Consider the following 23,264-nt stretch of genomic DNA (forward strand, 5'->3'; position numbering starts at 1 on the left):
TGCCATAATACAAATTCTAACAGTCTATTCAGTAGGACTATCAGCTGTGTATCCACCTGACTTCTCCACAACGCAACTGATGGTCCCAACCCCATTTATAAGGCAAGAAATCCCACTTATTAAACCTGACAGGGCACACCTGTGAAGTGAAAACCATTTCAGGTGACTACCTCTTGAAGCTCATCAAGAGAATGCCAAGAGTGTGCAAAGCAGTAATCAAAGCAAAAGGTGGCTACTTTGAAGAACCTAGAATATGACATATTTTCAGTTGTTTCACACTTTTTTGTTATGTATATAATTCCACATGTGTTAATTCATAGTTTTGATGCCTTCAGTGTGAATCTACATTTTTCATAGTCATGAAAATAAAGAAAACTCTTTGAATAAGAAGGTGCGTCCAAACTTTTGGTCTGTACTGTATATACCGCACAATGTACTTCGGGCACCGCACATATATACCGCACAGTGTACTGCAGGCACCGCAAATATACACCGCACAATGTACTGCAGGCACCGCACATATATACCGCACAGTGTACTGCGGGCACCACACATATATACCGCACAATGTACTGCATGCACCGCACATATATACTGTACAATGTACTGCGGGCACCGCACATATATACGGCACAAAAATAGTCACAGCCGGCAAACTATCTATCTATCTATCTTTCTATCTATCTCATATCTATCTAGTATCTATCTATCTAATACCTCTCTCTATCCATCAATCTTCTGTGTCGCCCCCTGTGCCTCTCTCAAGGTCTGCTATGCCCTTAGATACGCCCACATGACACTGGCAGAGCCCCCGTCCTGTCACTGGCACCCCCGCTGTCACTGTGCTTTTGTATGTGGATTGGTGGTGGGGGAGGTGAGGCGCACAGACCCTCAGTGACATCCCGGGTCGGGGACAGACGAGTACAGCACTGCTGGCACAATACATTGGCGGGGTCTTGTTTCCATGGCAACCACTGCCACCTGACGGGGGACGCTGTGCATTAATGCGCTCGTTCTCTTCACTGGAGCAATGTGGAGCGTGTAATCTGTGAGGAGACGCCCAGCGCCATTATCAGAGCTGTGATCTGTCTGACAGAAACTAATGGCATCCATACATTATCTATCTCTGCTTCTATAAATCTGCCCATGATGATCCCCAGCATCCTGGAAAGCCGAGCTGGAGGCTCTTAAAGGGCCAGTACCGCTTTTCAGTACCTGCTTGCTCATACAGGGAGGGGGGGCGGGGAGATGTCAGTGATATATGGCAGTGGTTGTGGAATGACACAAATGTACTGATTCAGCATGTGACTGGGAGAAAAATCTGCGTCTATTCACAGACAGCAAGCAGGAATTTTGAAAAAGAAACAAAGAGGGAGATTTATCAAAAGTGGTGTAAAGGAAAACTGGCTTAGCTGTCCCTAGCAACCAATCAGATTTCACCTTTCATAGTTTACAGCTCCTTTGGAAAAAGGCGAAATCTGATTGGTTGTGTAAGATTGATGATATAATGATTAAACGGGCGGTCCCACTATGAGAATCTGATGGGTGGGGGTCCAACAGCAGGGGCCCCCACTGATCACAAGACTGTGGTACCGGAGTCCCCATAAGCCCGGCCCCCCCCCCCCCCCGCTCTTCACATAGGTGTAATGGAAAACTGGCTTAGTTGCCCATAGCAACCAATCAGATTCAACCTTTCATTTTCCGAAGGAGCTCTAAAAACTGAAAGGTGGAATTTGATTGGTTGCTATGGGCAACTAGGACAATTTTCCTTCACACCTCTTTTGATAAATCTCCCCCCGACTTTTGTAGTGTTACTGATTGATTTTAAAGCGCGTCCTCTCTCACTTTAGCTAGTTTTACACCCATTCACATAGTCTGGGAAATCCCCTTTAACTTTGTACTGACATCTTAAAGGGGTTGTTTGAAGAGCGGGCATGTAAAGGGTCCACGGAGGATCCGCTATTTCCGTGCGTCCTCAGCGACAATCCATTCATTACAGTGATTTAATTGACAATATATCAAAAACGGATACCGTGTCAAACATAATGCTGCTATGGCTGTTTTTGTAGCAAAAACACACATTGGTACCCGACCACTAGTAGGTGGTAGAGGCCCCCTTTACCCCACACTCCTCCAGTAATTAGTCCCGGCTGTATCCGGCTCCTCCGTGCGCCTCGTGTATACTGCTCAGCCGTTGCCTAGTACATGGATGTCTTTTCCCCATGGTTCCTAGGCTTTGGTGGATCCACAGAGAATCCTCAGTTGCCATGGTTACAGATGCAGAGGTTCTAGAAAAGATGGCGAATTCCGCACAGGAAACCGTCTGTCACGTGTAGTTTTTATTTTTTTTTATAATATACTTGGAATTTATAAATAATCTTGGTTCCAGTGGAAATCCGTTTTCCGTGCACTGACGTAAGCCTGCAGTAGACTTCTGCAAATAGACAGAGGCCAGTGTGATAAGCAGCGATGCAGTGTAAATCATGGAGGCAGAGGGAGCTATTGAAATTATCTGCTGTGAGGCGGGATTGTGGCATTGTACATATATTATATAGAGGAGGACTTCCCTTCTGGTTTTCTGTAACCCTGAAATTCCTCTGACGCTGATCTCTGTACTGCCCCCCTTCACTCTCGGGATCATTGGAGTCCCAGAGGTCATAAAGGCTGTATACCAGCGATATGCCATCAGGTGGGCAACAAAGACGGTTTCCATAAGTCTCCCCCAAGTCTTCTTTAGTGGCCAAGAAGAGTTGCTGTCTTGTGTGTACTGCAGCCTGGCAGCGCCAGCTCATCTGCAGGGCAGGCACACCCCAGGGACAGCAGTACATCAGCCCGGCGCTGGCATTCTTCTCTGTGTACGTCGGTTTCTGCTGGTTACCAGACATCGGGCTTGTGCCCTACATGTGACTCACACACAGTCTAGTGCTTCCTGAGAAGAGCTGGCAGAGAGCGGCCGCAGAAAGGCCACACCCCAGCATCCATGTGTGGTCACACTGATGGAAGAATGGGCACAGTGTGTCACACTATACAGGGCGTATAGTCACTGCTAATGTTGTCTGACTATCATCTATCTCTATCCTATCTATTATCTATCTATGTATGTATCTATCTATCTATTTATCTATCTATTATCTATCTATTATCTATCTATCTATTATCTCTCTATCTATCTATCTATCTATCTATCCATCCCCTTATATTCTATGTATCTATCTATCTATCTATCTATCTATCTATCTATCTATCTATCTATCTATTATCTATCTTATATATTATCTATATCTATCTCTCTATCTTCTTATATATTATCTATCTATTATCTATCTATCTATGATCTATCTATCTATCTATCTATTATCTATCTATCTATCTATCTATCTGTCTGTCTATCTCTATCCTTCAAAAATCTAGATGCACCCCTTTGTTATTACTGAAATTTTCAAATTGTGATCACAAAAGGATAACAAGAAGTTGTTTAATTTTTTTTACACTGATTCAAGGTGGTGTCCATTTTTTTTTACAGCTCCCATACAGACCTATGTATCTCCATGGTAACAGACTACAAACAAACCCTGTGTAGTCTGATCCTGTGTTAATACTCTTCTCCAGCCTTTACTTTTTGTTATCCTACAAAACATACATTACCAGAAAGTAGTGGACAAGTAATGGAAGGCAGTGTGACTGCAGGTCAGACTACACAGAGTTTGTGTGTAGTCTGTTACCATGGCAACCAGTGTAAGATGTGAATAATTTCTAACTTCTTGATTTCCTTTCCTTTCAGAGCGACCGTCTCCTGATAAAAGGGGGTAAAATCGTCAATGATGACCAGTCATTCCATGCTGACATTTACATGGAGGATGGGCTCATTAAGTAAGTATAATGTGCTTCGGGATGGTACGGGTCAGCAGCAGTCATAGGCAATCAAGCAAGATTGATTTCCGAATAGTGTGTCCATAAAGAGGGGCGGGCGTGTCCTGGAGAATCCACAGGGTGGGAAAGGTAAAAATCCAGCATGTCGGATCTATGGTAGATGTTGGGTCCCTGTAAAAGCCTCTAGGTATGTTAGACCATGGGGAATCATATAAAAAATATAGTATATTTCCATTAGTGCATCTGAAAATACAATAAGGCATAACGGATATCTCAGAAACCATTTAAAGGGGTTCTCCAGGAATGATATAAAATAGCCGCCAGCAACCTGTTCTGCAGAGCTGCTAGTTGGTAATGATGCGATGCTTCCTATGATATGCCATCATGGCTGAGCAGCCTGACAGAAATGCTCACCAATATGTAGTATATGCAAGTGCCAACCAGAGTCTAATGTGTAGTGAGGCCCTACCCCCTCTGCAAGTGGTGACTACTAGGAATTCTTAGATATCTTGAACCCGAACCTTGTACGCCGACCTTGAAAACAGAAGTTTTCTCAACACTAGTGACTACCAGTCCTCTACACATGCTAGGACAGCTTGCCCACCAGCAAACTTTCCACACTATATACCGTACTATAGCATCCCTGTGGCTTAATATAGGCATCCTTAAAGGTTTCTTTTAGAATTATACATTGACTAGACATTAAGCCCGTTAAGATAACAGTAGTGCATAAACATTAGTAGGAACGGTCTATATTAAATGGCAAGGGAACTTGACCACACTGACTGGTGGACGAGACTGGCGGCTGTGGCTGAGACCGCTGGTACTGACTGGAGGCTGTGGCTGGTGGCCGAGACTGGTGGCTGTGGCTGAGATTGCTGGTACTGACTGGTGGCTGTGGCTGGTGGCCGAGACTGGCGGCTGTGGCTGAGACCGCTGGTACTGACTGGAGGCTGTGGCTGGTGGCCGAGACTGGTGGCTGTGGCTGAGATTGCTGGTACTGACTGGTGGCTGTGGCAGGTGGCCGAGACTGGCGGCTGTGGCTGAGACTGCTGGCACTGACTGGTGGCCGAGACTGGTGGCTGTGGCTGGTGGCCGAGACTGGCGGCTGTGGCTGAGACTGCTGGTACTGATTGGTGGCTGTGGCTGGTGGCCGAGACTGGCGGCTGTGGCTGAGATTGCTGGCTGTGGCTTGTGGCTGAGACTGCTGGCCCTGACTGGCGGCTGTGGCTGAGACTGCTGGTACTGACTGGTGGCTGTGGCTGGTGGCCGAGACTGGCCGCTGTAGCTGAGACTGCTGGTACTGACTGGTGGCTGTGGCTGGGACTGCTGGCTGCGGCTGTGATGCAAGGTTATAAAAAAAATAGCTTTTTTGGCACATTTTATTTATTTATTTTTTACGGTGTTCACCAGGCGGGTTGGATCACATACTATTTTTATAGAGCAGGTTGTTACGGACACAGCGATGCCTTATATGTGCATTTTTTTTATTTTAGTTTGCACAATAAAAGCATTTTTGAAAAAAAAATCATGTTTTTGTGTTTCCATTTTCTAAATGCAATCTTTGGCTTGTGTAGGGGCTCATTTTTTGTGGGATGAGGTCACGGTTTTATTGGTGCTAATTTTGGATACATATCACTTTTTATACCATTTTTTTGGGAAGTGCGGTGGGCAGAATTGCAATCATAGTTTTTCTTTCTTTTTTTTTTTTTTATGGTGTTCACCATGTGGTAAAAGTAACATGATCATTTTATAGATCAGGTCCTTATGGACGCGGTAATACCAAACATGTTTAGTGTTTTTTATTTTTTAATATTCATTTTTAACCAATTTGTGTGGCTATAGGAAGAGTTTTTTTTTTATTTTTATTTTTTATAACATTGTTTGGACCCAGATCCACTTGGTTCTTGAAGATCCAGTGGGTCTAATGGCTTACAATACACTGCAGTACACTAGTGTACTGCAGTGTATTGAACTCACACTAAGCCTGATAAGGCTTAGATATACCACGGCAAGCAGGATGCCTGTGAGGGTGCACGGATGCCATGGTAACCATCGGGACGCTGCCACAGGCAAGCGGCCAGTTTACCCTTCAAGCATTGGCCGCTGCCACAGCAGAGCAGCGGCCCGATGGTTAGCCCCTCCATACAGCGGTCCCTAAGGACCACTGCATGAAAGGGGTTAAACGACTGACATCAGTGCCAGCCGAGTGTTAGTGCTGAGTTCTCTGCCATCTTGGCATCTTGAAGGGGAAGGGGTGGGGGGCGAGGCATGTGACCTACCTTTGTTATATAAGAAATAACATTACCCATGACCACCCTGGCCTGCTCTGTACCTGTCCTGGACTTTGAGGAAGGAGCAACACAAGTAGCCAGGTCATACTGAGCTTGCTCCACTGCAACCCACCTATGAGAAGGAGGTTGCGCAGGAGTAAAATGAAAGGCTGACGATTGAACATGGAGCTGGGATGGGGCTCAGCAGCACTATCACGGTATATTCAAATGGCGCGATTACCAAAAATGTTTTGATCATTTTGCTTTGACGGTAGATCTGGCATTTGAAGATACCCTGATGATGCTGTTGGGCCTCATCCCAGCTTCATCTTCAGTCGACCCTTCCACAGCCGGTGATAAAACCTTAATTTTACCCTGAGAGCCTCTGTTGTCATTGGTGGGTTGCGGTGAAACCTCTGGAGAAAACATTGAGAAAAGAACACCTGCTCAAGCCTAGAGGAGCTGAGGAGAGGTGTATCATGCCCACCCTGCACTGTCACATCATCCATGGTTCCTCATGTGTAGATAGGACCATCGATGGTCTCACATGATTTGCTCAGAATTTATTCTTATGTTTCTCTCACAGGCAGATTGGTGAAAATCTCATTGTGCCAGGTGGTGTGAAGACCATCGAGGCTCACGGCAGGATGGTAATACCCGGGGGCATTGATGTCCACACCTGCTTTCAGAAACCATGCAACGGAATGGTGTCTGCTGATGACTTCTTCCAGGGAACCAAAGCAGCTTTGGCTGGTGGCACCACCATGATCAGTAAGTGGGAATTTGTGACTTGTCCAATCTTTTAACCTTTTTGCTTCGGGGACAGTTTTCACACTTGACATGCCCAAAAGCTGCCTGATTTCTAATGTAAAAAAAAAAATGAAAAAAAAATTATAATAATCATAATATACACCCATATATTTTCTAAATTGAGGCACCTGCCACATTGTGGAAGTGTCACCCAGCACTTTACACTCATGGGCGCCTTCAGGCAATTTTCATCAAAATGTAATGTAAAAAAATAAAAATAAAGCATAAAAGACATAAAATGTGGTCATTGACTACATACTGGATGCTTCTCTCTACATGCACATATCTGATAACCGAAGAGGCCAAAAATCGGTGATGCAGATGCTGGTAAACATTTGACTCATAATGTTGACAGATGGTCTGGATCTGTAACCGTTCACTATAACGGGAAAAGATGACAGTAATATACTGTGGTGAGAGGGGCGATGACATGAAGAAAAGTTCCTGTAGCACTCCCTGGGGGCTGTAGAAGGAGAGATTGGGAAAAATGTTGATGACATGAAGAAAAGTTCCTGCATCATTCCCTGAGCTGATTGGAGGCTGTAGGGGAGGAGAGGTGACAGTTACATGCGGTGATCATTCCTCCAGCTCCTCACCTAGAACCAAGAGGTATCTCTTTTTTGGCTGCACCCATAACCTCCTGTCTCAGCAGTCATTCTTATCACATAGAGGGGTGATGACATGAAGAAAAGTTCTTGCATCATTCCCTGGGGTCACTGGAGGCTGTACATACCTCCATGGCAGTAGATAGATTTAAAGGGAATGCATCAGCAGAAAATGACTTGTTGTTCAAATCATATTTTTAATGTTAGGTAATATTTTTGTTTTTATAAATTTTTATGATTTTTGCTTTAATTGCCCATGTCACTAACTATATTTAAAAAGAGAATACCTAAAATCACGCTGTTTCCGCACTAATTATATGATTAGACTACCTGTTCTCTACCGGTAACCTTTCAGAAATCCTCTTATTATTGCCACAGGCAGGATTACAATGACAATTATCACCTACGTATATATCGATAACACAGGATCCCCCATTCATAATAGGTGATATCACAGCTTATCTGCTCCCTCCTGACCTCAGGCCACAGAACATGCCTAGAAAACTCCACCATAGAAATCAATGAGGTCCCCTTCAGTCCATTCTTTTTCTGGCCCATGCGGCTGCTGTCAAAGAACAGGAGAACCTAACATAGTGGCCCCTAGTGGCCAGTGTGAAAACTGCAGGATTTTAGGATTTAAAAACATATATATAATCAGGGACATGAGAAATAATAATAATAATAATAATAAAATAAAATCACCAAATGACACATTCCCTTTAATAGGCTGTCTCTATTTTGTGGCATTTTGGAAGCAAATGTGAAATATCTTTTTCTAAAGGGGTTGTCTCATCTCAGACATTGTGGCATATTGCTAGGACATGCCACCAATGTCGGATAGGTGTGGGTCTCATCTCTGGGACCCGCACCTATCCCTCATATGGGACCGCTAAAGTTAACGACCTGCACAACGCGCTCTGCATTCACTTCTATAAGAGTTCTAAAGATAGAAGAGCGCACAGCGTAAGCGCTCGACTATTTTCGAAACCCCCATAACAATGAATGGAGGGCGGCTGCGCATGCGCTGCTGTTCTCTGTTCACTTTGGGACCTGCACCTCTCTGACATCGGTGGCATATCCTAGCGATATGCCACCAATGTTTGAGGTGAGACAACCCCTTTAAAAGAGATAATATTTCACATTTGTTCCCAAAATACTGAAAAATAGAGACAGCCTATTAAAGGGAGTGTGTCACCGGAGACTGGCCTACTCTTTAAAGCTAACTTTTTTTGTCATGTCCCTATCTAGCGATATGTCTGAGGTGACACAACCCCGTATGGCATATCCACAGTATATAACTTAAATGTCCTATGGAGTGGACCCCCCCTTCCCCGCCTGTTTTCAGTACAGGAGTCACCTGACAACCATTCTGCCTAATGAAGCGTCCACTGTGGAATCGGGAAGAATTGCTGTCGGGTGACAGGTGTGTTAAAGGGGTTGGCCTGTGGACAGCATTTGTGGCCTATCCAGAGCATAGGCGATAAATGTGTGATCGCTGGTGGTCTGACCACTGTGTGAATACAGCCGTAGTGAGCATGTGCGACCACCTCTCCAGTCACTGTCTATGGGACTGCCAGGAACAGCACTCAGATATCTCTTGCAGTCCCAGTGAATGGAGCAGGAGTCACACATGCTCACTACGGCTCCATTCACACAAGGTACTCAGGGGCCTCTGTTCTTTGTGGGGGTCCCCATGGTCGGACCCCCAACATTCTGGACAGCTTCCAGCGCAATGTATTTAATCTGCTTTGTATTTCAGTTGCCATTTTAAAGATCTTTTCTTGCTGTCACTGAATGGAAACATTGATTGCCCTCACCGCTCACAGAGCTTTATAGAAAACAGAGCAGCGACAGACCTTCAGTCTGTCCATGTAAACAGGAAAGTTTCCACCCACTCACAGCAAGCGGGGCTCTTGAAAAACGGCAGGGAGCTGAAATGCAGCAGTCTGTATGTCTGCGTTATCACTCTGCAGAATCTGACCCTCTTTTTCTGCCCCGGACTACAGTTGACCACGTGGTGTCGGAGCCCGGGACCAGCCTGGTTAGCTCTTTTGACCAGTGGCGAGAGTGGGCGGACAGCAAGACCTGCTGTGACTACTCCCTGCACGTGGACATCACTGAGTGGCACAAGGGCGTCCAGGAGGAAATGGAGGCCCTGGTGAAAGATCACGGTAAGTCCTGCGGCCAACTGAGAGGTAGGTGCCACCCTGCACGGTGCGGCCTTATCATTACTTGCTTAGGTAGTTATAGGAAGGGGTGAATTCGACATTTCTGGGGCTCCAAAGTTATTTGGGAAGGGGCCCCTCTACAACTGGGAAGGGGCCCGCTCTACATTTGGGAAGGGTTCCCTCTACAACTGGCAAGGGCACCCTCTACAACTGCGAAGAGCCCCCTCCAGAAGTCACAATAACGCCTGTTCTGGCCATTTTACTCCCTGGAAAAAGACTCATGTGTATTTTTACACATGGTCTTTTTCTAGTCAGGAGCGCTGTATCAGAAGCTGCCAGGCTCGACACACATGAAGCCCCGCCCCTGTCCTGAGAAGCACCGCCCCTCACGGACATCTTTCACCAGAAACTGCTCCGGAGTCTGGACTAAACACTACATTGTGGTTACAGGACCTGTGGTGATGTCACAGCCATGTGATCAGCCATGTGTGTGGGAGGAGTTAGGGGAACATAGAACTGTGCTGGTGGAGAATGCAGAGGTATTTTATGTATGGAAGGTGTGTATAAAGCAGGGCTATGTCAGTGTAACCAGTCTATTCTACAGTTGGGCCCTGTGTATGACAGTGTCAGGTGGGCCCTGTGTATGGCAGCGTCTGGTGGGCCCTGTGTATGGCAGCGTCTGGTGGGCCCTGTGTATGGCAGCGTCTGGTGGGCCCTGTGTATGGCAGCGTCTGGTGGGCCCTGTGTATGGCAGCGTCTGGTGGGCCCTGTGTATGGCAGCGTCTGGTGGGCCCTGTGTATGGCAGCGTCTGGTGGGCCCTGTGTATGGCAGCGTCTGGTGGGCCCTGTGTATGGCAGCGTCTGGTGGGCCCTGTGTATGGCAGCGTCTGGTGGGCCCTGTGTATGGCAGCGTCTGGTGGGCCCTGTGTATGGCAGCGTCTGGTGGGCCCTGTGTATGGCAGCGTCAGGTGGGCCCTGTGTATGGCAGCGTCAGGTGGGCCCTGTGTATGGCAGCGTCAGGTGGGCCCTGTGTATGGCAGCGTCAGGTGGGCCCTGTGTATGGCAGCGTCAGGTGGGCCCTGTGTATGGCAGCGTCAGGTGGGCCCTGTGTATGGCAGCGTCAGGTGGGCCCTGTGTATGGCAGGGTCAGGTGGGCCCTGTGTATGGCAGGGTCAGGTGGGCCCTGTTTGGCAACGTCAGGTGGGCCCCGTGTATGGCAGTGTCAGGTGGGCCCCGTGTATGGCAGTGTCAGGTGGCACCCTCTACAACTGCGAAGAGCCCTCTCCAGAGGTCACAATAACGCCTGTTTCTGGCCATTTTACTCCCTGGAAAAAGACTCATGTGTATTTTTACACATGGTCTTTTTCTAGTCAGGAGCGCTGTATCAGAAGCTGCCAGGCTCGGCACACATGAAGCCCCGCCCCTGTCCTGAGAAGCACCGCCCCTCACGGACATCTCTCACCAGAAACTGCTCCGGAGTCTGGACTAAACACTACATTGTGGTTACAGGACCTGTGGTGATGTCACAGCCATGTGATCAGCCATGTGTGTGGGAGGAGTTAGGGGAACATAGGACTGTGCTGGTGGAGAATGCAGAGGTATTTTATGTATGGAAGGTGTGTATAAAGCAGGGCTATGTCAGTGTAACCAGTCTATTCTACAGTTGGGCCCTGTGTATGGCAGTGTCAGGTGGGCCCTGTGTATGGCAGTGTCAGGTGGGCCCTGTGTATGGCAGCGTCTGGTGGGCCCTGTGTATGGCAGCGTCAGGTGGGCCCTGTGTATGGCAGTGTCAGGTGGGCCCTGTGTATGGCATCGTCAGGTGGCCCCTGTGTATGGCAGCGTCAGGTGGGCCCTGTGTATGGCAGGGTCAGGTGGGCCCTGTGTATGGCAGGGTCAGGTGGGCCCTGTGTATGGCAGGGTCAGGTGGGCCCCGTGTATGGCAGTGTCAGGTGGGCCCCGTGTATGGCAGTGTCAGGTGGCACCCTCTACAACTGCTAAGAGCCCTCTCCAGAGGTCACAATAACGCCTGTTCTGGCCATTTTACTCCCTGGAAAAAGACTCATGTGTATTTTTACACATGGTCTTTTTCTAGTCAGGAGCGCTGTATCAGAAGCTGCCAGGCTCGGCACACATGAAGCCCCGCCCCTGTCCTGAGAAGCACCGCCCCTCATGGACATCTTTCACCAGAAACTGCTCCGGAGTCTGGACTAAACACTACATTGTGGTTACAGGACCTGTGGTGATGTCACAGCCATGTGATCAGCCATGTGTGTGGGAGGAGTTAGGGGAACATAGGACTGTGCTGGTGGAGAATGCAGAGGTATTTTATGTATGGAAGGTGTGTATAAAGCAGGGCTATGTCAGTGTAACCAGTCTATTCTACAGTTGGGCCCTGTGTATGGCAGTGTCAGGTGGGGCCCTGTGTATGGCAGCGTCTGGTGGGCCCTGTGTATGGCAGCGTCTGGTGGGCCCTGTGTATGGCAGCGTCTGGTGGGCCCTGTGTATGGCAGCGTCTGGTGGGCCCTGTGTATGGCAGCGTCTGGTGGGCCCCTGTGTATGGCAGCGTCTGGTGGGCCCTGTGTATGGCAGCGTCTGGTGGGCCCTGTGTATGGCAGCGTCTGATGGGCCCTGTGTATGGCAGCGTCAGGTGGGCCCTGTGTATGGCAGCGTCAGATGGGCGCTGTGCATGGCAGCGTCAGGTGGGCGCTGTGTATGGCAGCGTCAGGTGGGCCCTGTGTATGGCAGCGTCAGGTGGGCCCTGTGTATGGCAGCGTCAGTTGGGCCCTGTGTATGGCAGCGTCAGGTGGGCCCTGTGTATGGCAGGGTCAGGTGGGCCCTGTGTATGGCAGGGTCAGGTGGGCCCTGTTTGGCAACGTCAGGTGGGCCCCGTGTATGGCAGTGTCAGGTGGGCCCCGTGTATGGCAGTGTCAGGTGGCACCCTCTACAACTGCGAAGAGCCCTCTCCAGAGGTCACAATAACGCCTGTTCTGGCCATTTTACTCCCTGGAAAAAGACTCATGTGTATTTTTACACATGGTCTTTTTCTAGTCAGGAGCGCTGTATCAGAAGCTGCCAGGCTCGGCACACATGAAGCCCCGCCCCTGTCCTGAGAAGCACCGCCCCTCACGGACATCTCTCACCAGAAACTGCTCTGGAGTCTGGACTAAACACTACATTGTGGTTACAGGACCTGTGGTGATGTCACAGCCATGTGATCAGCCATGTGTGTGGGAGGAGTTAGGGGAACATAGGACTGTGCTGGTGGAGAATGCAGAGGTATTTTATGTATGGAAGGTGTGTATAAAGCAGGGCTATGTCAGTGTAACCAGTCTATTCTACAGTTGGGCCCTGTGTATGGCAGTGTCAGGTGGGCCCTGTGTATGGCAGTGTCAGGTGGGCCCTGTGTATGGCAGCGTCTGGTGGGCCCTGTGTATGGCAGCGTCTGGTGGGCCCTGTGTATGGCAGCGTCAGGTGGGCCCTGTGTATGGCAGCGTCAGGTGGGCCCTGTGTATGGCAGCGTCAGGTGGCCCCTGTGTATGGCAGCGTCAGGTGGGCCCTGTGTATGGCAGGGTCAGGTGGGCCCTGTGTATGGCAGGGTCAGGTGGGCCCTGTGTATGGCAGGGTCAGGTGGGCCCCGTGTATGGCAGTGTCAGGTGGGCCCCGTGTATGGCAGTGTCAGGTGGGCCCCGTGTATGGCAGTGTCAGGTGGCACCCTCTACAACTGCTAAGAGCCCTCTCCAGAGGTCACAATAACGCCTGTTCTGGCCATTTTACTCCCTGGAAAAAGACTCATGTGTATTTTTACACATGGTCTTTTTCTAGTCAGGAGCGCTGTATCAGAAGCTGCCAGGCTCGGCACACATGAAGCCCCGCCCCTGTCCTGAGAAGCACCGCCCCTCATGGACATCTTTCACCAGAAACTGCTCCGGAGTCTGGACTAAACACTACATTGTGGTTACAGGACCTGTGGTGATGTCACAGCCATGTGATCAGCCATGTGTGTGGGAGGAGTTAGGGGAACATAGGACTGTGCTGGTGGAGAATGCAGAGGTATTTTATGTATGGAAGGTGTGTATAAAGCAGGGCTATGTCAGTGTAACCAGTCTATTCTACAGTTGGGCCCTGTGTATGGCAGTGTCAGGTGGGCCCTGTGTATGGCAGCGTCTGGTGGGCCCTGTGTATGGCAGTGTCTGGTGGGCCCTGTGTATGGCAGCGTCTGGTGGGCCCTGTGTATGGCAGCGTCTGGTGGGCCCTGTGTATGGCAGCGTCTGGTGGGCCCTGTGTATGGCAGCGTCTGGTGGGCCCTGTGTATGGCAGCGTCTGGTGGGCCCTGTGTATGGCAGCGTCTGGTGGGCCCTGTGTATGGCAGCGTCTGGTGGGCCCTGTGTATGGCAGCGTCAGGTGGGCCCTGTGTATGGCAGCGTCTGGTGGGCCCTGTGTATGGCAGCGTCTGATGGGCCCTGTGTATGGCAGCGTCTGGTGGGCCCCGTGTATGGCAGCGTCTGGTGGGCCCCGTGTATGGCAGCGTCAGGTGGGCCCCGTGTGTGGCAGTGTCAGGTGGGCCCCGTGTGTGGCAGTGTCAGGTGGGCCCCGTGTATGGCAGTGTCAGGTGGGCCCCGTGTATGGCAGTGTCAGGTGGGCCCCGTGTATGGCAGTGTCAGATGGGCCCCGTGTATGGCAGTGTCAGGTGGGCCCCGTGTATGGCAGTGTCAGGTGGGCCCCGTGTATGGCAGTGTCAGGTGGGCCCCGTGTATGGCAGTGTCAGGTGGGCCCAGTGTATGGCAGCGTCTGGTGGGCCCTGTGTATGGCAGCGTCAGGTGGGCCCTGTGTACAGCAGCAGTGGTCTTATGTTTAGTGTATGATGTTGGATAAATGTAAAATTGTCTACATTTATTTCTGCATGGGAGACTAGTAAAGGTTCCCTGCAGAAATATAATGTGGGCCTATACATTATATATGTGAATTACTGCAAAACTCCTACTCCTCCTCGGCTAAAAATACTCCTCAAAATTGTTAAGAGGAGTATTTTTACTTCTCTGGAAAAAATGTAGTTCGACCTCTGGCCCCCTCTACAACTAGTCCACGCCTATAATCAGCATGCCGTGAATTCTGCTGCAGGTTAATGGTATATAAAATGCTGCAGAAGTCGCACCTGAATCCTGAACGTGTGAACATGGCCATAGACTGCAGCATTACAGACGGGTACTGTAAAGGGCACTTCTGAACATGGGGCAGCTACATGGGCACTGTTAGTGTGCTGTTTACTATGCAGCTGTTAGGGTAGAAGCTAGTTTCTGAGATGTGACTGTGTGATATAGACACTGCTGGGGGTGCGGGACTACATGGACACTACTAGAAAAGCGCTGTACCTGAGGCTACTAAGTGGGCATTAAAGAGGACCTGTCGCCTCCCCTGACGTGTCTGCTTAGGTAACTACTTGTATACCCATTATATAATAATTCTGGAGAAGCTTATCTCATAACTTTGTGCTGAGCTTCTCCTCTTTTATTCCTCCTAACAATGTGCGTAGGGGCACGTCCCTGATTGGTAAAAGCCCACTTGTCAAATATTTCATACATTTCCAGGAAGAATAACAGAGGAGTGGCACAACACAGGGTTTTAAGAAAAGAAGCTCCATAGAGGAGTGGACTCACATAAGGAAACTTTTAGGCCTCTTTCACACGGGCGTCATGTTTTTTACCCGGATAAGAGGCAGGTGCGTTGCAGGAAAAGCGAGTGCAAAATCGGAATGTTTGGTACCCAAACCCGAACGTCTTCACAGAAGTTCAGGCTTGGGATCGGGGTTGTGTAGATTGTATTATTTTCCCTTATAACATGGTTATAAGGGAAAATAATAGCATTCTGAATACAAAATGCATAGTACAATAGCGCTGGAGGGGTTAAAAAAAATAAAAAATAATTAAACTCGCCTTAATCCACTTGATCGCGCAGCCGGCATCTCTTCTGTCTTCTGTGCTGTGTGCAGGAAAAGGACCTGTGGTGACGTCACTCCGGTCATCACATGATCCATCACATGATCTTTTACCATGGTGATGGACCATGTGATGACCGGAGTGACGTCACCACGGGTCCTGTTCCTGCACACAGCTAAGAAGAAGACAGAAGCGATGCCGGCTGCGCGATCAAGTGGATTAAGGTGAGGTAAATTTTTTTCATTTTTTTTTAACCCCTCCAGTGCTATTGTACTAAGCATTCTGTATTCAGAATGCTATTATTTTCCCTTATAACCATGTTATAAGGGAAAATAATAATGATCGGGTCCCCATCCCGATCGTCTCCTAGCAACCGTGCGTGAAAATCGCACCGCATCCGCACTTGCTTGCGGATGCTTGCGATTTTCACACAACCCCATTCATTTCTATGGGGCCTGCGTTGCGTGGAAAACGCAGAATATAGCGCATGCTGCGATTTTCACGCAACGCACAAGTGATGCGTGAAAATCACCGCTCATGTGAACAGCCCCATAGAAATGAATGGGTCGGGATTCAGTGCGGGTGCAATGCGTTCACCTCCCGCATTGCACCCGCGCGGAAATCTCGCCCGTGTGAAAGGGGCCTTAGTCATGGGACTGCTGTGGTCACTGTGGGAGATGGGGCTGATCACTGATGGATGATGGGAGTGCCATATGGACATGGCTGCTGCTTGTCCTGTTTTATGGGCACTGCTAATTGGTGGGCTGCCATGTGGGCAGTCCTGATGGGTGGGCTGCCATGTGGGCAGTCCTGATGGGTGGGCTGCCATGTGGGCAGTCCTGATGGGTGGGCTGCCATGTGGGCAGTGCCGACGGGTGGGCTGCCATGTGGGCACTGCTGATGGATGGGCTGCCATTTGGGCACTGCTGATGGGTGGGCTGCCATGTGGGCACTGCTGATGGATGGACTGCCATGTGGGCACTGCTGATGGGTGGGATGCCATGTGGGCAGTGCTGATGGGTGGGCTGCCATGTGGGCACTGCTGATGGTGGGCTGCTATGTTGGCAGTGCTGATAGTAGGCTGCTTGGGCACTGCTGATAGTGGGCTCCTATGTGGGCACTGCCCATGGGTGGGCTGCCATGTGGGCACTGCTGATGGGTGAGCTGCCATGTGGGCACTGCTGATGGGTGGGCTGCCATGTGGGCACTGCTGATGGGTGGGCTGCCATGTGGGCACTGCTGATGGGTGGGCTGCCATGTGGGCACTGCTGATGGGTGGGCTGCCATGTGGGCACTGCTGATGGATGGACTGCCATGTGGGCACTGCTGATGGATGGACTGCCATGTGGGCAGTGCTGATGGGTGGGTTGCCATGTGGGCACTGCTGATGGTGGGCTGCTATGTTGGCAGTGCTGATGGATGGCTGCTTGGGCACTGCTGATAGTGGGCTCCTATGTGGGCACTGCCCATGGGTGGGCTGCCATGTGGGCACTGCCCATGGGTGGGCTGCCATGTGGGCACTGCTGATGGGTGGGCTGCCATGTGGGCACTGCTGATGGTTGGCTGCTATGTGGGCACTGCTAATGGGTAGGCTGCTATGTGGGCACTGCTGATGGTGGGCTGCTATGTGGGCACTGCTAATGGGTAGGCTGCTATGTGGGCACTGCTGATGGTTGGCTGCTATGTGGGCACTGCTAATGGGTAGGCTGCTATGTGGGCACTGCTCATGGGTGGGCTGCCATGTGGGCACTGCTGATAAGTGGGCTACTATGTGGTGCTTCCTCAAACAGCACCACCGTGGGTTGTGTCTGGTATTGCAGGTCCATTGAAGTGAATGGGGATAAACTGTAATACCGCACACAACCTGTGGACAGGTGTGGTGCTGTTTTTGGAAGAGAACCGCCATGTTTTTGTAATCCTGTACAATCCCTTTAAACTGACATGTTGTTACTGGCACCTAACGTCCCTCCGCTGGGCATACGGTGCCTGCTGCATTGCCAGTTATTGCGTCACCCGTCTCTTCTGTCTTCTTCACGCTGGCTCCTGTCTTCTGCAGGTGTGAACTCCTTCCTAGTGTACATGGTCTACAAGGATCAGTACCAGCTCACGGACTCCCAGGTAATGATGGGGGCACACCTTCTGCTCCCCACCACACTGTGCACGGGTCTGGATGTGGAATAATAAAAATAAGCCGGCTCCTGCCAAGTGCCCCGGCCACCTCCTCGCAGGCGCCGCACATACTCCGCTTTCCTGGGACAGTCTGCACGCTGACCTTTGCCTGCTCATCCCCTTAACTGTGTATGTCCTCTGATATTTCATTAAAGGGGCTATATGAGATCAGGGAAGAACAGTCTGCCACTTTTTTTTTATCCAGAAATAGCGCCACCTCATGTCCACAGACTGTGCCTGGTATTGCAGACCCATCTGTTTCCAGGCAGATCCATTCCGTGTTGCATTGTAATGACTGGCGGATCTTCAGGTTGGCGCGTGGCAGAGTCACATTAATACTGGGTGGCATCTCCCCTTGCTGGGGTACTGGCTGCCCCTCTGACATGGTAGCGCTCATACAGATGCTGGTTGTCCTCCAGTGGTCATCCCAAGCTCTTCCATCTTGGACCTGAAGTTCTGCCAAGGTGGTAGTTGGCTGCTGTAGAAGGGAGATCTGTCATCTCATCCAGTCCCAGACGTTCTCGATGGGGGAGAGACCTGGTGATGGGTATGGTCAAAGGAGCTGCTGGAGACCCCGAAGAGCACGTTGTGTAGAACGGGTGGCCATTATCTTGGTGGAACACCATGTCTCCTGACTGAGTCAATAAAAGGCAGTAGGACTGGTTCCATGATGTCCTGGACATACCGAAGGCTGGTCCATGTTCCCTCCCTAAATACTAAATGGCAAAGAACATGGTAGGTAATGGCGCCCCACACCATGACACCCAGTGTTGGTCCCCCAGTCCCAGAACTCTGATGTGGACATCAATGGCAAACAATAGTGTTCAGCGATGGAAGACGGTTCTGCTTTGGTGCTAATGATGGAAGAGCTTGGGATTACACCGGAGGAGATGCAGCATCTGTATGACCGTCACCAGCAGCCGGTACCCTTAAAGGGGTTGTCAGGAGGTTACCGATGGCCTATGCACAGGATGTCAGATCGGCAGGGGTCTGGCATGTCGGACCCTGCTGATCTGATATTGACAATGGACCATCAATATAACCCTGGAGAACTCCTTTAAAATGTGCATTAGTTACTCACCTGCATTACAACGGATGAAAAAGGAGTGGCAGGTGGAAGGCTCCTGTGTGCGGCCATGTTCTTCTCACTCTCCTATGCTTCATGGGTCAGGGGATGACATGCACCCGTCTCTTGGATTGGGCACATGGATGTGCGAGGAGTCCACGTGACTTGTATAGGTCCGTGTGCTAAAACGGGCAACACATGCGAAAGAAAGCCGACCGTGTGGATGAGGCCTTAGGGTTCTTGCCCTTGTATTAATACCATATATTGTATTTTCAGATCTACGAGGTGTTCGGTGTGATCCGGGACATCGGCGCCATTGGTCAAGTCCACGCTGAGAACGGTGATGTTATAGCGGAGGTAAGACCGTACGAGGACACGCAGCATATTCCAGCCACTAGCAGCGCCTCGCCTCTCCATCCTCTTGGAACAGTGATTGACAGGCTGTAGTGTATGCAGTTACCATCCCGGGGGTGTTCTCCTCTCCTGTCTAAGGCCTCATGCACACAACCGTTTTTTTTTTTTTTTAAGGTCCGCAAAAACGGGGTCCGTAGGTCCGTGATCCGTGTCCGTTTTTTCTTCCATGGGTCTTCCTTGATTTTTGGAGGATCCACGGACATGAAGAAAAAATCTTTTTGATTTCCGCCTGGCCGTGCGGACCCAAACGGATCCGTCCTGACTTACAATGCAAGTCAATAGGGATGGATCCGTTTGACGTTGACACAATATGGTGCAGTTGCAAACGGATCCGTCCCCCATTGACTTTCAATGTAAAGTCAGGAGTCCCTATTATACCATCGGATCAGAGTTTTCTCCAATCCGATGGTATATTTTAACTTGAAGCGTCCCCATCACCATGGGAACGCCTCTATGTTAGAATATACCATCGGATTTGAGTTAGATCGTGACACTCAGATCCGACAGTATATTCTAACACAGAGGCGATCCCATGGTGATGGGGACGCTTCAAGTTAGAATATACTAAGAACTGTGTACATGACTGCCCCCTGCTGCCTGGCAGCACCCGATCTCTTACAGGGGGCTGTGATGTGCGTATCATAGTCCCCTGTAAGAGATCAGGGGCTGCCAGGCAGCAGGGGGCAGACCCCCCTCGGCCCCCCCTCCCTCCCTCTATTGTATTAATTTCATTGGTGGGCAGTGTGCGGCCCCCCTCCCTCCCTCTATTGTATTAATTTCATTGGTGGGCAGTGTGCGGCCCCCCCTCCCTCCCTCTATTGTATTAGTTTCATTGGTGGCACAGTGTGCGGCCTACTGTAGTCCTGGTTGCCATGGTTACTTAGCAATTTGTAGAAGCATCATACTTACCTGCTGGCTGCTGCGATGTCTGTGACCGGCCGGGAGCTCCTCCTACTGGTAAGTGACAGGTCTGTGCGGAGCATTGCTTAATGATCTGTCACTTACCAGTAGGAGGAGCTCCCGGCCGGACACAGACAGCGCAGCAGGTAAGTATGATGCTTCTAATATTGCTAAGTAACCATGGCAACCAGGACTGCAGTGGCGTCCTGGTTGCCATGGTTACCGATCGGAGCCCCAGCGATTAAACTTGAACTCCGATCGGAACTCTCCACTGCCACCAATGATCGGGGGGGGGGGGGGGGGGGGGGACGACGACGACAGAAGAACAATGGCCACAGATGCACACAACGGTCGTGTTGCATGAGGCCTTACTCTTTGATCTAGTCTTTCAGCAGACACCACAACATTTTTTGCACCATTTTGACTACTAGCGACTACTAGCAGTACAGACCCGCAGCTGTAATGTGCTGCCCTTACATGGGAAAGCATCCTTTTCTTCTAGAAACAGCGCCACTCTTGTCTGTGGCCGTGTCTGGTATTGCAGCTGAGTCTTTGATCTCCTTGTGGTGGACGGGATGTTGCAGGTTTATCGGCATCCTGAGCAGTAGTAGTTCATCAGCGCTAAGGCTTATTGCACACGAATGTGTGTGCTCTGTGGCCGTATTGCGGACCGCATTTGCGCATCCGCAATACACAGGCACCGTTCCGTGTGCATTCCGCATCACGGATGGGGACCTATTCACTTCAATGGGTCTGCAAATCTGGAGATGCGGAACGGAAGCACGGAACGGTACCCTACATAGTGCTTCCGTGGGGTTTCGTCCCGTACTTCCATTCCGCAAAAAGATAGACCATGTTCTATCTTTTTGCGAAACAGCCGGACCCATTTAAGTGAATAGGTCCGCATATTGCGGACCTGCTGTTTGCGGGCCACAATACGGGCACAGCCAAACAACGGCCGTGTCAATGAGACCTAACAGTGATCTGCTATCTTTGCCGCACTTACGGAGTGTTCACATCTCGGTTTCATTTTCCATTCTTCTGATCCGGCAAACAATTAATCAAATAAATGGTTTCTGTGAAAAAAACGGGTCCCGTTGTACATTTGGCATCCGTTTGAGTCATTTCCATCAGAAAAAAAAGTACTGCATGCAGCACCTGTCTAAAAAACGGATCTCTGACTCGGATGCCAAATGTGCAACAGGATCCAGTTTTTTTTTCCCGTTCTTCTGACGGATCAGAAGAACGGAAGATGAAACTCGGATGTGAACGCTCCCTTACTGTATGCTCTTGCTGGACAGCAGTCTCATCAATGACATCTAGTGGTTGCAATGAGGTACTGCATGTGGGTCACATTATATATGGTTTCCAATTACGGTACTAACGTTTTCTAAATCTTTCACACCCTTGGCAGAATTAAAGGGTAGAGTCTCACACCTATGGGAGAAAGTATTTCATGTCCTAACCATCAAAGAAAACGTATTATGTTTCCTGAAAATAGATGACTCACATTTAAAAAAATTTTTAATGTAAAAAGAAATTGGTGACACTCACACTTTTCATGTGCAGTCATTTTTTGGGAAGACGTCGGTGTTTGCGTATACAGATGTGACATAGTTGAGTTTGTCATTTGGCACATCAGTGGTAATATCAGATTTTATCTAGAGGTTTACAATAGCCCTGAAAACTACCTACAGTTGACCAGTTGAGCTCTGCTACATCCATATTTCTTTTACCATGTAATTATGCAAATGTTATTCTTATTCCAGGAACAACTGAGGGTCTTAGAACAAGGAATCACCGGCCCCGAGGGACATGTCTTGAGCAGACCAGAAGAAGTGAGTTAATTTTTTATCTTCTTTGGCGATCAGATCCCAGATCTATGATATTGATGCAGTCGCAGAGCGCGACCTTCTTATGTCTTAGTCCAGGTGAAGCTTTTTAAAGGGTCGTCTCACTTCAGTAAGTGGCATTTATCATGTAGAGAAGTTAATACAAGGCACTTACTAATGTATTGTTACTATCCATAATGCCTCCTTTGCTGGCTGGATTTATTTTCCCATCACATTCCATGGTTACGACCACCCTGCAATCCAGCAGCGGTGGTCGTGCTTGCACAATATAGGAAAAAGTGCCAGCCTCTCTGGTGGCCAGGACTATGGGAGCTCACATGGGCTAGTGCTTTATCACATAGTGTGCAAGCATGACCACCAGTGCTGGATTACAGGGTGGTCGTAACCATGGAAATGAGCAGTGTATAATATGGAAAAATGAATCCAGCCAGCAAAGGAGGCAATATGGACAATCACAATACATTAGTAAGTGCCTTGTATTAACTTTCTCTACATGATTAATGCCATTTGCTGAAGTGAGACAACCCCCTAAGGAGACCGGCTGTGTATGTGGAGACTCCATGGGAAAATAAAATGTAAAACGGTACCTCCCAAAGAGAGTAACGCCATATTTCGGAACTCCTATAGAAATGAATGGAGGGTGGCCAAGCATGTGCTTGTTCACTTTGTGGGTCCCATTCTGGAGATAGGTGCTGGTCCCAGAGGTGGTATCCGCACCTATCTGACATTGGTGGCTTATCCTAGCTGTGAGAAAACCCCTTTAAAGGGACGTGACTCATAGGGAGCCATTTCCAAAAGGTGGCAGTAGTGAGACGGTTCCCTTTCTCTGGGAGATAGCTCTTTCTGTATTATCTTCCCATGGAGCATTGACTCTTTGGGGACATTTTTAAAAGGCCCCCTGCAGTGCATTGTACCTGCTGAAAAACGCATACTAACCTGCTCCGTTCCGACTCCCTTCTTCCAGTCTCCGTCTGTAAACCTCCAAATACATGGGTCACGTGTGCTGCTGCAGCCAACGTCACCGCTGAGGCCCGTCATTTTGTCTGCAGCGGCGCACGTGAACCTATCCGTCCAGAAGTTTAGATGATGGGTACTGGAAGACCGCTAAAGGAAGCTGGAACGGGGCGCAGTTGAGTATGAGTTTTTCAGCAGGTACAACACACTGCAGGGGTCTGTAAAAAAACTAAGCCCCCCAAAGCTGGA

At 49.5% G+C, this 23,264-nt stretch overlaps 1 protein-coding gene across 1 annotated transcript in view; it reads left to right on the top strand.

Moving 5' to 3' along the window:
* Positions 1-23,264, top strand: part of DPYSL2 (dihydropyrimidinase like 2) — a 55,717-nt gene that overhangs the window by 16,614 nt on the left and 15,839 nt on the right. Inside the window, exons 2-7 of the mRNA XM_044278926.1 lie at positions 3,782-3,870; positions 6,730-6,914; positions 9,565-9,729; positions 17,716-17,777; positions 19,171-19,251; positions 21,978-22,046. Coding sequence (XP_044134861.1) covers positions 3,782-3,870; positions 6,730-6,914; positions 9,565-9,729; positions 17,716-17,777; positions 19,171-19,251; positions 21,978-22,046 — 651 coding nt within the window. The remainder of the gene's footprint in view (positions 1-3,781; positions 3,871-6,729; positions 6,915-9,564; positions 9,730-17,715; positions 17,778-19,170; positions 19,252-21,977; positions 22,047-23,264) is intronic.

Source organism: Bufo gargarizans, chromosome 2, assembly GCF_014858855.1.
Source record: "Bufo gargarizans isolate SCDJY-AF-19 chromosome 2, ASM1485885v1, whole genome shotgun sequence".
Classification (NCBI taxonomy): domain Eukaryota; kingdom Metazoa; phylum Chordata; class Amphibia; order Anura; family Bufonidae; genus Bufo; species Bufo gargarizans.